Genomic DNA, 14,808 nt, shown 5'->3' with positions numbered 1-14,808 from the left:
ATTACTCGCGACTGCCGGCAGATTTGACATAATACGGCCACCGTAGGAGTTAAAACGCCCTGAAGGCTATTTTCATGACAAGATTCAATAAAAATTTTTAAAAATTAGTAAACGAAATTTGAAATAAATAAACTTGGGGTTGTAAAACTTCTAAAATTACTATGGAAGCTTGTATCCGCCACAGAATAAAACATTTTAAAAGATAATTGTGACTTTTTATCTTACAATTGCGAGTTTACATCTTTATTTCTCAGAATTGCGATATAAAGTCAAAATTGCAAAGTATAAACTCACAATTGTGTTATATAAAGTCAGAATTGCGTGATATAAACATGCAATTCTGAGAAAAAAAATCAGAATTGCGAGTTTTGACGACTTGTGTGAAATAAACTCGCAGTTGCGAGTTATAAAGTCCAATTCTAAGGAAGAATGTTTTATTTAGTTTATATCTCACTCAATTCTGACTTTATAATTCGAAATTGTGACTTAATATCACGCAATTCAGTGATAAATAGTAGCCATTACCTTTTTTTTTTATTATTCTGTGAGGGAAACAAGTTTCCATAAGTTTCCATTTCTTTTTGGGGGAAAAACTTATATTTTTAAAATTACGAGAGCTTTTTTTATTTCTTGTTCAAAATGTAAAGGAAAAAATGGCAACATGTAAGTCTGTATTGATTTTGAGATTGCTCTGGGTGTTCCTCAGATAGTTGTTGAAGAGAACAGTGAAACAACATCGAGTAAATGCAGTGAAATGTGCAGTTTCAGTCAGGCTTTCTTCACACTGCACACAAACCAAATGTGCTCTTCAATCTGATCTTTATAACTGACCGTCCTCAAGCGACGAAATCAACTTTTGTTAAGAAGTCGGTGTTGCCAGTGTACATTTTTGGCATCATTATGACAGAGAGAGATTGAGAGTGGCAGCCGTGGTACTAAACGGGTAAGAGACATTACTTTATTCTGACACTTCAGAGCATCCCAGCCAGATAACTGTCCTTGAGATGAATGGGAACGAGAGCGGAGAGCTTTCTCCAGGTATTACATATCTCTACGGGTCAGGTGACAAAAAACTAAACCCATTTGAGACGGACATGCCAAAAAAAGACTGTCTGAACAAACAAGGTCTGACAGATTAAACGAAGAACAGCTTCTGGGTTGTTGTTTGTTCAATTATTTACCTTCTGGATGATGCAAAAGAGAAATGTGCGGGTGCGCTGGGGGAGAAGGTCCTGGGACTGTCCAGCGGACTGCTTCCTGTGAGGTGGACAGAGACATGGATGAGAACGACACCTGTGGACTGAGACACCGGAGCAGATCATGTGATCAAGGGTGAGCGCTCACCTATGTGTCCCGGAAGAGGAGAGTGAGGCCGAGGAAGAGTGGGCGACGTACTGGTCAGGATCAGACTCTTCCGGTTACTGGTGCGACAACTGGAAAACAAACAACACATGATCATGACACTCGGCAAGGGAAATCACACACGTTCAAAAGGAGATATTGAAGAAAATGGACAACGACTAGCTTGTAAATAGTCTGCATATAAATATTTTTTTTTAATAAATTTTTTTTTTACACACACACACACACACACACATATACATATATATATATATATTATATATATATATATATATATATACACATTTATACTGTATTATATAAATTATATTAAATATAATCTTTTTGCTATATATAGAAATTATATATATATACATTTCTAAAATATATGTAATCAATTCTACACATTTTCTATATATATATATATACATTTATACTGTATTATATATATTATATTAAATATAATATTTTTGCTATATATATAAATTATTTATATATATATATATGTACATTTCTAAAATATATGTAATAAATTCTACACATTATATATATATATAGAAAATGTATATATTTATATATTTAATTTCTTTATAAAGAAAAAAAATTATATATCATATATATATAAATATATATAAAATATTTTATATAGGCTATACATTTTATATATATACATATATTGTATATAAACATTCGTAATCTCAAAACAGAGTTTCTAACCTCAGAGACCTGCTGAGACTGAGGAATAAAGTTACAGCGACTGAAGCCGAACACGAGGGACAAACAAGAAAGTGAAATGTCATGCTGCCACGGCAACAAAGCCGACAGCCTCCGCGTGACAAACCAGCCTTGCGATTGGCTGGTTAAGACTTCATCACGTCCAATAACACTCCCCGAGACACAGCTGGAGATGACAGCCTCATGTGATGACATGATGCAATCATCAGAAAGCCATTTGCGTAGTGTAAAAAACTTGCTCATCACTCCTGATCTAGATGTGTGTGAGTGTGTGTGTGTGTGTGTGTGTGTGTGTGTGTGTGTCTCAGTGAGTACTGACTGAAATCTCCAGTGATCCTCCCATTTTATCCCTTCTGATCATCTTCTCTGCCTCTTGTTCTCTTTCATCTGTTTCTTAGCTCCTCAGGCTGCATTTCATTCTATAGATCAGCATGTGTGCGAGTATGTAGCAGAAAACACAAAAAAATACAGAAATACACTCATGAAACCTGTCAGGAACTGATTGATTCAGGTCATTTTTAACCCCAGAATCAAAAGAGATAAATACGTTTTTTCTTAAAGAATATGTCTATTTGTTTAGACTTTTGGAGTTTCTTTTAATGTATGCATATTTTTGACAAACATATAGAATATATAAGATATATTATACACAGCCACTTATTTAGGTACACCTGTTCAACTGCTCATTAATGCAAATCTCTAATCAGCCAATCACATGGCAGAAACTCGTAGGCACGACCAAGACGATCTGCAGAAGTTGACTGAGCATCAGAAAGGGAAGAAAGGTGATTTGAGTGACTTTGAACATGACGTGTTTGTTGGTGCCAGACGAGCTGGTCTGAGTGTTTCAGAAACTGCTGATCTGCTGGGATTTTCGTGCACAGCCGGCTCTAGTTTACAGAGAATGGGCCAAAAAAGAGCAAATATCCAGTGAGCTGCAGTTCTGTGGGAGAAAGGGGCTTGCTGATGCCAGAGGTCGGAGGAGAATGACCAGACTGGATTGAGCTGAGGGCAACAGTAACTCAAACACACTCGTTACACCCGAGTTCTGCAGAAGAGCGTCTCTGAACATGTTGAGCCTTGAAGCAGAAGAGCTTCAGCAGCAGAACACACACACACACACACACACACACACACACCGGTGTCACTCCTGTCAGACGAGAACAGGAAACTGAGGCGACAATTCACACGGGCTCATCAAAATCAAATATGAATAGATTGGAAAAACGTTGCCTGATCTGATGAGTCCTGATTTCTGCTGCGACATTCAGATGGTCGGGTCAGAATTTGGTGTGAACAACATGAAAGCATGGATCCATCCCATCTTGTCCCATCGGTTCAGGCTTCTGCTGGTGTAATGGTGTGGAGGAGATTTTCTTGGCACACTTTGGGCCTCTTACTGTAGTACCAGTTGAGCATTGTTTAAACACCACAGCCTACCTAAGTATTGTTGCTGACCATGTCCATCCCTTTATGATCACAGTGTATCATCTTCTGATGGATACTTCCAACAGGATAACACGCCATGTCAAATCTGCAGAAATGTGATGATATCATGACAATATGGAGCAAAATCTCTGAGGAATGTTTCCAGCGCCTTGTTGAATCTGTGCCATGTAGAGTTAAAGGGATACTCCACTTTTTTTGGAAATAGGCTCATTTTAGAGTTAAACAGTTGAGTTTTACCGTTTTCGAATCCATTCAGCCGAACTCCGGGTCTGGCGGTACCACTTTTAGCATAGCTTAGCATAGATCATTGAATCAGACAAGACCATTAGCATCTCTCTGAAAATGACGCAGCGCCTGAAAATAGTCCCCAGCTCTGTAACTTCCAACGTGACCGGGACTAAGTTTGTCAAACCTATTAGACCTATTTTCAGGCGCTGCGTCATATCATTACGCCTGCTGCACCCATGGTACGGCAGCAAAGTTTCTTGATTATTACGCAGGAATGAGAGTATAGTTCCTAGCCATATCAGCCTAGAAAATCACAACTTTTCATTTTCCGTCGGTCTTAGTACACGATGTAACTACAGAAGAGTCAAGTTTTAAATAGGAAAAATATCGAAACTCTTTGGTTATTTTTTTTGAGAGAGATGCTAACGGTCCTGTCCGATTCAATGATCTATGCTAAGTTATGCTAAAAGTGGTACCGCCAGACCCGGAGTTCGGCTGAATGGATTAGAAAACGGTAAAACTCAACTGTTTAACTCTGGGGGAGTTGTAAAATGAGCCTATTTCCAAAAAAAGTGGAGTATCCCTTTAAGGCAGTTCTGAAGGAAAAAGGGGGTCCAACCCGGTACTAGTAAGGTGTACCAGTGTACCTAATAAAGTGGCCGGTGAGTGTATAGTCTTTTTTTACTAAATTAATTATCTATAAATGATTAAACTGGCAGGTAAACTGTGTGATATGTTTTGTCCCATGTATCAGTTATTAGTGAGATTACTTTTACGCCATTGAAAAAAAAAAAAGATCATAATGAGAATTCCTATTGAGAATGAGTAATGAGTAAAGTAAACCATGAAGAAGCATTAAATGCTCTTTTTTTTCATGTAAAATATCATTTCTTTCTTGCGGTTTAGTGGTGAAATATGACCTGGACATGTTCTTGACAGGTTTGCTGAGATTCTCCCACGCATGAGTCTGAGTCTTAGACTGGGTCTGATCAGTATTCATGAGCTCTTGTTTCTGCTCCATATAACTTTGCAACTAGTTGTGTGCAGTGTAGTCTGTTTATGCTTTAAACTCACACTGTGTTTGAAGCTTACATAACATCTTAAATTTACATTTCTCTCAGTAAAGAATCTGTCTCAATAGAAGTGCTCTAGATTTTGGTGTTCTCCCTTCATAATACAGTATAATCCTGTGGCTATACTGGTACTGATTCTGTAGTGAGTAATAACTGTGCACAGCAACTTCAGAAAAGAAAACGGCAGGCTAGATCTCTCCAAATTAATTCCCACAAATGAAATGTGCAGTATCCACTTTAAAAGGATGATATCTCAAGAAAACAGGACACAATGTGAGGGGAAGAGATTGACCTTTTTAAAAAATATGCTCATGAAAATGGAAACAGTTGTCAGACTGAATGCGATTCTCTGCTCAGCTTTAGAGTCTAACGCTCGCTGACAAGAAGCCACACTGTAGCAGAACAGACGAAGCCCATGCATTCATTGTGAAATATTTAACAGAAGCGCATTAGCATCTGCAGGAAGTAATGTAATGTTCTTCCTCCAAACCCCCTGTGTGTGTGTGTGAGAGAGAGAGAGAGAGAGGGAGAGGGAGAGGGAGAGGGAGAGAGAGAGAGCTTCCTTGTTGGCGTCTCTCTGCATCTTGGTTTCTCTATCACACACACAGTATCACAGATCACCAAAAACATGACTTTGTGTGAAAGTATCATCAAATTCTTTCCGCTGCAACCACAAGCTTTATTTTTAAACCTCTCACTTCTCTATCTCGATCTCTCTCAGATGAAGAGATTACTTTAGTTTCAGTTCAGAGATTACAGCTACAAAGAGGCAACAAGATTTTTCAATTTTCACACCGTCAACTGTAAAAAAATATATACGTTTTTGAGGTCATTGAAATTAAAATTTTGAGTTAATACAATGAAGGAGTTTCTGTTTTTGAGTTGGAGTTTGGAGTTTTTGAGTTTCTGTTCAATCGACAGAAACTCAAAACATTATGTTATCTGAACCACATAAATTATCTAAGTTGATTTGACAAAGGAAAACAATTAAATGAAACAAATGAACAAATGAAAATATACCTTATAAATTAATAACTTTAATTTAATTTAAGAAAAAAATTAAGAAGAGAATTTAAGTTACATTATAAGATTTTTAATGTTTTTTAATGAATGTGATTGCTTTTACAGTTATTTATTATTTTATTAAAGTATTTTTCTTTCTTTTCTTAAATTGAATTTGAATTCTTGATGCTATGACTTTTTCCAAATTGTATAAATAAAGGAGTGCAAATGAATTGCTCTCTTCCCATCTCTCTCTTTGTAATTATAAAGATTTATATATTCTTTACTTTATAAACAGAGTGAAATTATGACTGATTTCACAATTATTTATTGCTTTTATTCCATGAATTGATTTTTTGATATATGAACTTGATGTTACAAGGTGCTTTTCCCCAAATCTTATTATACAGAGTTAAATTATGACTGATTTCAGTTATTCATTATTTTTACATAACATAAATTTGAATTTTTTATTTATTTAATTAGTTGAATAATTTCAATTATTATTTCATGATTTTTCCAAATGTGTATAAATTAAAGAGTGTGTCTTCCATTCCTTTCTCTTTTTGCCCATTTCGCTATTACTTTCTCTCTCTCTCTCTCTCTCTCTCTCTCTCTCTCTCTCTCTCTCTCTCTCTCTCTCTCTGTGATTCTCATTTGTTAATTACGTCTGGTTGAGAAATTACTTTTCTAATCGCTTTTGCTCTTTAAAACAGAAATGAACCTCCTAGACCACACCGTTCAATCTCTTTTGTCAAATACTGCAGTGAACATCACTTCAAATCACTTACTACATCAGCAACAACGGAAATATGCAAGAAAAGTCTGTTAATACGCTGACCAGCATGAGTGAGATCATCTAACAAAAGTCAACAAGCAAATTAGTAGTATTTATTAATATTCTTTTTTTGCTTTAGATCATTTGATACGTGTTGTTTTTATTATTTTTTGGAAACACTTTATCATAAGGTTTTGTTTGTTAACATTAGTTAACTACAGGAACTAACGATGAAAATTACTTCTAGCATTTATTCATCTTATTAAATGTTAATTTCATCATTTACTAATCATTCAAATCAAAAGATGTATCTGTTAATATCATTTAATGGACCTGAGCTGACATGAACTACCGATGAACGGATGTATTTTTTTCAAACTAACATTAACAAAGATTAATAAATACTGTAACAAAAGTATTGCTCAGTGTTAGTTAATGTTAGTTAGTTATTGCATTAACTAATGTTAACTAATAGGATCTTATTGTAAAAGTGTTACCATTTTCTCTTTAGCTGTAATTTATTTTTTACTTCAGTTTTAGTCATTTTATTTCTTCAAATTAAACTTATTTCAGTTAGATGACAAGGCGACATTTCTAATTTTCTAACTCTGATATTTATATTTTATATCATCTTTATTTCAATAATAAAAAAAACATTTTCAGTTTTAGTTGATAACAGCACTGACATGAACTAAACGAACAATCTTTGGCAGAATAATAATATTAAGTAAACATTTGTCTGAAGAGAAGGATGGAGGTCTGGACGGATATGGTGCGGTATGACTTTCATACACTGTATCTGGAGACAGGAAGTGTAATATAGACAGGATGTGTTCATATTTCTGAAACACAAAGCATGACTGACAGGCCGATGTTATATCCAGGTTCTGAGGTAATAGTCGAGAGAGGCGATGTGTGTGTCTGAGTGCGTATGCTTGATCTATGCTGGATCTAAGCTGCATCCAAAGAAGCCAATAAATCAAAAACACCTCACACACACACACAGGCGGCCACCCGTGGAGAAATCAACAGGGTCTGATGCTCTTCTGATGATGCCAATCATGGCTGGAATTATACAGCACCAAAAATAACACACACACACACAACAGCCACAATAACACTGGCATTCAGCAGCACTAACCCATTTAGCAAACTCTCTTTCATTAACTCCCCTCGCCACTTCTCTATAAACAGACTGTTTTCAGTGTTCGCGAAGCGAATCGCTTCAATAGCAGAGAGAACATCTGATTTATCCTTTATATGGCCTCCGCCAGGCCATCAGGAGGATTCATTGTTGGTTTCTAATGTTCAATTCATCAGGAAAAGCTAATCTAAACACTTTCAAATAATTTCCCATGCAGGGACGTCAAAACAAATGAAAAAAACATTTTCGTATTATTTGACTGGAGGAAAGCACACATTTCATGGTTTCAAGGGGAACTATTAAAGCTGCATATTGAAGAATCTGACTGCAGTACGGTCTGAAATGCAAAAATGAATAAAGCTGGAGATTTAAGTCAGCCATTGCATTCGGTTTGAAACACTAGAGATCAACAGCATGACAAGTAAAATTAGCTTCTCCTCGTCTACATTTGATTCTCACACAAGCATCACTTTTTGAAATAGAATTTGGTTGATTATAACATAAGAAGTTGTATTAGGATGAATTAGAACCTCATAGGCTACTCAACAACAAAAACATTTACAACTGGACCAAAAAGTTATATATACTGACCATGTTAGATGAAGGAATCAAGTCAAAATATGTAAAAATAAGTTGATTTAAGTACTTCAAAACAGTACAAAAAAATTGTGTCTAATTAATATTCATTAGATCACCACTCTCCCTTCCACGGTGTCACAAATTACATATTCACTATGTAAAACTTAAATAACTGAATAGACATGCCGAAAGACATGATAATCATAATCTTCCATAGGCTATGTTAGCAGTTTAGCTAGCACATTTTTCTTTGCTAACACATTTTCAACCCGCTTTGTATTGTTACAATGTCGGTAGTATATGTACATGAACAATGTTTAAAACTACAGATTATCCTGTCTCCGCCCACAGACAGTTACTCGACAGCGGGTTATTAACAGAAGAGTTATTGTAGGTTTATCAGTGAAAATTGTATCGTACTATATCTCTGTAAACAGAATTATGGTAAAAATGGAATACCGTGGCAACAGTTTTCTTACTGAACTGACAGAACAGCCGTTTCTCTTTTAGTTTTCCCCTCCGTTTGGCCTAAAATGCTGAGTTTGTGATCAGTTTGAAGTGTTGACTACAAACACATTGTTTTTTTTATATTGTCCATTACAGTGTTCTCTCCATATTTACGATTCTTTTCCCAGACAGCAACATAGTGTCGGCCCAGATCCGGCCCACGCACTGAATCCACATGTCCCAGATGTGGCCCGGATCTGGGTTGCAGTCTTTAGCCACTGACTACAACACGCTGGACACCTAAAGTAACTCACTCCCGATAAACGTTTACTCGATTACGTTTACTATAGGCAGAAAGTTTTAAAGGGGACCTATTATGCCCCTTTTCACAAGATGTAAAATAAGTCTCTGATGTCCCCAGAGTGTGTATGTGAAGTTTTAGCTCAAAATACCCAACAGATCATTTTTTACGGCATGTTTAAATTGTCATTTTTTGGGGCTCAGAAAAAGTGTGTGCCCTTTAAATGCAAATAAGCTGCTGCTGCACGGCCCAGGGGGCGGAGCTTCATGAGCTCGCGAGCTCAGTCTCTCAGGACAATTTCATCTCACGGAATGATGATAATATCAGAAACTCTCAGTAACGGTGTTCATTTCGACCCGGAGTCGGACAATAATGCCTACAGAGTCAGAGTGCTGTATGGAGATGGAACAGGTATAGTTTAGTAGTTTAATTACGGTTATAACGTATTTGTCATCTGCTTGTATGTATCCACTATTAATAGCCTACAAGTCTGCTGTTTCGGACCAGGTCCGAATGATGATCAAACATATACTGATGAGTTTAATAAAGTTTATTGTACATCACACAAAAGATGAAGCGTCAGTTTTACTTCAGAAAATCACCGTAAGAGCTGAGTAAACACAGTATAAGAAGTGCGCAAGTACATAAACGAATTTCGGTAGAGTTGAGGGAGCAATTTCTTTAAAAACAAAATAGTTCCACCTCGTCTTCAGCGGCTGCCTCAGATTTCGGGAGTAAATAGAGAGAGAGCTATGTGGATTAATACATCCAGCCACACAACACCTACAACGCTTGGGAGATGTCAGTGCAATGCTCGCTGTGAACTCGATCAGGGCGGGTCTATGTTAGAACGGCAGTGTCTGTCAACACTCGTGGGCGGGGCCTGTGGCTTTAGTGACGTCACTAAAGCCGCATTCTGAAAACAGGTCGTTGGGAGACACTGCTGATGATTTATGGGGATTAATAAAAAAGGAGTGAGTGGATTTTTATCACTATTGGGTGGTTGTGTACACACACTGCCAACACACATTTATGTCCAAACAGCACGCAAAAGTGAATTTTGCATAATAGGTCCCCTTTAATGAAAGCCCATTTTGCCAGCAGTGAAATACCCTAAAGTTACCATGTCAAGCTCCAGAAATAATTTAAAATCCTGAGGTTTATTGTAAAGTTCAATGATAATTTAACAAAACTGAGACTGTCTATTAACAAGAACGCAGGCTGAAGTTAGTTCATCCATGCTATCAGAGTCGTCGACACGTGGCTTGCTATAAATGTCTCTATTCTTTAGACTAGCAAAAGCACTGAATCTGTTTACACACCAATAATCAGTTAAAGCTGTTAAATCCCACCAGTTTCACACGATGCTTCACCCACATAAGATCACGCTTTGCGAAACGAAGCTGCTCTTCACAGGAATCTCAGAACCTTAAACACTTAATGAGACGACAACACAAGTCCAGTGTGGTGCTGAGCTGATGTCATCCGTTACCATAGCGACCGCTTATACACAACGTAAAGCAAAACGTCCGCATCATTCACGGCACATGACCTGTCCTCATGATAACAGATCACACCTTTAGAGAGTCAATCCCATCCCAGAACTGGTGAGCAAACACAACAATATGTGGTATGAATAGGTGAGCTTGTGTTGTTTGTTAAACAGATCGTTTCCCTGCTGAATGAAGTCTGTCATCACAAGGTGAAAGGGTTAATTCAGTGGTTGCCATGGAGAATGACCCATCGCACTCCCCAATTAACACCTGCTTAGACTCTCAAAGGACACAGAGGAACTCCCATAAAGACTAATCATCACATTTCAGACTTCATAGGCCAGATTTACGAACAGCTTGCTCCAGGGCAAACCCTCTTTTGGCGTTACAAAACTACTGTCAGGATTGACAAGGAGTGAAAAATTAGCGCTGAAAAGGCGTGGACAGTTATTTTTTAAGCTGACCTTATTGCATGCATTTGTAGGAGTTTCCCTTTCAGACGCACAATTTATGGGAGGAGAATATTTAGGCTAAAAGAATCATGCAAGGTGATTTACTAAGGTTTATTACTTATTTAGTATTTATTTACTAAGGTGCTTTATTGGAATTGACCAACCGGTAAGCCCCGCCCCCCTTAGTTACTGTTGCTATCTCAGACAAACAAACGGAGTTGCTAACTGTCTTGACAATGACAGAGCTGTCAGTGTGAAAACCTTGTCCTAAGATGTTTTTGATACATTTTGGACACAGAAGGACCACCTCTTGTTGAGGAGCATTCATGTGTGGACTTAAATATGCCATGGAGGGATATATAAAAGATTTTAAAATAAATATGGTGGTACGTAAGACGTAAGTAAGCAATAAGGTATGAGAGGCTGTGCTGTATCGTGAATAAAAGGGCGTTGTTAGGCACGACGCGAAGCAACCCCTTCAGCCGTTACTTATTCATGATACAGCGCTTGCCTCGAGTACCTTATTGCTTTTATAAAATGGTTACCACACAATATTAAAGTAAAAAAAAAAAATGTATTAGTGCAACTTTCATGAAGTTAAATCAATAAAAGCATTCCTTCCGCTAGAAAAAAATAGTCCCTGACCGTGAACAACAACGTTCCAATGTGTAATATATGCATGAAAGCTCAAATAAAAACAACAAACCGTTCTCAAACTTTGTCTCATTCTTTTTATTTTTTACAACACAATATTTGTGAAATTTCCTCACACAAATAGGCATAGCTTATCTCTCAGCATGAGAAAACGTTTTTTTTTGTTTGTTTATTCCGTTATTTTCTCTCTGCACTAAACTAAATATTTACATAGCCTAAATAAAAAACACAAGGGCACATATTTTGATAGATAACAGTTAGGTCTTTAATCTATTTTATTAATGTTATTAATTTAGTTGCTAAAATGCTGCCAAACAAGAGATACTTTTTTATTGTTGTTTATTTAAATTTATTTGATCATCTCCGTTTATTGTGCACGCATTAAATATTTGTCTCATTTCAATCGGCTCCACTGTGTTTTCTATGTTTATGTTGATACGTGTGGTTGCTAAGGGTGTTGCTAAGGGCGCAGGTAAGCAATAAGGTACGAGAGGCTGTGCTGTATCGTGAATAAAGTAACGGCTGAAGGGCGTTGTAATGGTGCGTTCATGGTGCGTTCACACCAAACGCGAATAGCGCGTCAGGCGCGAGTGATTTCAATGTTAACGCCGGTTTCACACTGCATGCATTAGCAGAGCGTAAGCAGCGCAGGAGCAGTGCATATGGTGAGCAGGAGCAGGACACGCGCGTTTTGCTTTCACACTGGCAGCGTTTTATGCGCGCCTGAACTGCGGGTTTTGTACAGACAGAGTAGGCTACTCTATAATGGATGAGTTGGCATTGCTTTATTTCGTTTTCAAATACATTTAAGAGAAAATACTTGTCAAGAAGCTTATTTTATTAATAATTTCATTTATATAACTTTTGGTTCATCTTTGTTTTTATTGTTCGGGCAACAAGTTTGTTTTTGGACATTTGTTTTCTTTTTAAATAGTTTTTGGTCATTTGATTGACTGTTTAAAACACAATAGATATCATCAATGCGCTTTTTGGGTAAAACTGCGGTGTATTTTGGCCATGATCAATGCATTGTCACTTTAATTCAGCGTAAGCGGCGCGTTAAAAATAGACTGGGCGCCGAAACTATCGCGGCACTGCTGTTCCTGCTCTGCTCCTGCTACGCGCTGCCGCGCCGCTTCTGCGTGCGGTGTGAATGCACTCATTGAATAACATGGACGCCGAAAAAAATACGCGCTGCTCACGCGCCGCTGACGCTTGCGGTGTGAAACCGGCGTAATCGTAGTCAATGCAAAGACGCGTTTCGCGCGTAAAAAATTCCTGCGGCGCGAATGAGGCGTTTAGCGCGGCGCGGTAGACGCGAATACGCCTCATTCGCGCGTCAAGTTCGCGCGAATAGCGCGTTAAGCGCGTTATGCGCGAATGATTTTATTAGTGCTATTTGTGCATTCACGCGTTTGACGCGAATTCGCGTCTGCCGCCCAAGTTGAAAAATCTGAACTTCTGCGTCAATTCGCGCCGCGTTAACCAATCAGGAGCCTGCTTGCTGCTGTCACGTGGTGAACTGACAGTTTATAATGTTATTTTATGTTTGGCCTCAATAAATTATTTTGTAATATGACTAAAATGCACAACAAAGCAAATCTTTCACATAAAAACTCGATTTCAATATGAGAGATACTCATTTTTTATTGAATGCTATTTATTCCATATCTATTCTAGATTATATGAAACTTTATTAATCTAATGTAAAGACAACAAACACAATTTAGTGTATAAAAACTTTTAAAAAAAAATCACAGGACAGGTTTCACTTTTGGAGGCTGGCTCCATTTATTATCAAAACAAAAATAAATGACAGATTAGGTGCGGGCGAGGGTGAACCTCGCGCCGGGCTGTACAGCGCGGGCTCGTCATGCAGCGACCACTCGAGGCCGAGGCTTATACGGCCTACGCTGTCCTCGTCAGCGTCCTCACCGTTAGGTCCACCAAACCTACCTCCTGGAGCAAATTGTGAAACTCCTGAAACCCTCCGGAGGGTCTGGTGGACCCGAGTACAGCGACGATGTCCCCTACGCAGCTGTTTCTGCTCTCCAGAGCATATACGAGCGGTGACTCTCTCGATTAATGCTACTGCTAATGCTCGATAAACATCTAAAAAAGATGGCCGCCAACAGGTTTCGAAACTTTCGCCTCCGGATTTCGCCTCTGACGCGCGTGACGCGCGTAAATTTCATTTCAAACTTTTGCTTTTACGCGCGTCAATTTCGCTCTTGACGCGCGAATTAACACAAAGTGGTCAAGCGTATAACTAGACGCGGCAGGCGCGAATTTGACGCGCTATTCGCGTTTGGTGTGGCACGACGCGAAGCGGAGATAAAAAATATTTATCTATGCAACTTTCATGAAGTAAAATCACTAAAAGCATTCCTTCCGCTGGAAAAAATAGTCCCTGACCGTAAACAGCAACAGAAGTTACTTAACGTTACATACATTATTTCGCCAATAGATGGCGGCAAAGACTGTCTTATGAATGAGTCAGTCGGTAGAGAAGACTTTTATATTGAAAAGACTCAAACTTGTTTTCACGGAGAAGGAAGACGCAACTGACAGATGACTACCGTTATAGGCACGGGCAAACCCCTTAACGGTTAACGTTAACTGTTAAAAGGACAAGATATCGCAGCGGACATTCAAACGGATTATTTTATTATGAATATAGGACTGACCTGAAGGAAAATGCAATGTCTACTGTGAATGCAGGTAACTTTACACTCGCTTTTCAATGAGATCACACATGTAAGTTGCTAAGAGTGGTTGCTAGGGGTGTTGTAGTGATACATAGAACCATTAGGTGAAGCGGTCATAGCCGTGTTTTATCGTGAATAAAGCACAGCTATTGACCAATCAGAATCAAGGATTGGAACTAACCGTTTTATAACAAGATTAATTTGGAAGCGAGGGTTTATAGATCACAATGCAAGCGGGAGAAGCCTCATGTTAAGGTCGTCACGATCGTTTTTGACCTACTGTACATGACGTGAAAACAGTTAGCTATTTAGGTTTGTACATTAGCATGGACTCACTAACTTTAATTGTAACTTAATGAGAGTATATGACAACCAGAAAATGAACGTTTTTGTCTTCATTGGGATTGAAGACTAAAAGTCTTTG

General features: G+C 38.1%; 1 protein-coding gene across 2 annotated transcripts in view; it reads right to left on the bottom strand.

The window, feature by feature from the left end:
- Positions 1-14,808, bottom strand: part of mast1a (microtubule associated serine/threonine kinase 1a) — a 64,367-nt gene that overhangs the window by 26,671 nt on the left and 22,888 nt on the right. For both annotated transcript variants that reach the window (XM_084399874.1, XM_084399875.1), the window contains exons 3-4: positions 1,345-1,433; positions 1,182-1,257 (exon numbers count right to left, since the gene is read on the bottom strand). In XM_084399874.1, the coding sequence (XP_084256000.1) occupies positions 1,182-1,257; positions 1,345-1,433 (165 nt within the window). The remainder of the gene's footprint in view (positions 1-1,181; positions 1,258-1,344; positions 1,434-14,808) is intronic.

This window comes from Rutilus rutilus (assembly GCF_951802725.1).
Source record: "Rutilus rutilus genome assembly, chromosome: 2".
In the NCBI taxonomy this organism is placed as follows: Eukaryota; Metazoa; Chordata; class Actinopteri; order Cypriniformes; family Leuciscidae; genus Rutilus; species Rutilus rutilus.
The sequence above is the reverse complement of the archived record's forward strand: the minus strand, read 5'-3'. Positions and strand labels throughout refer to the sequence as shown.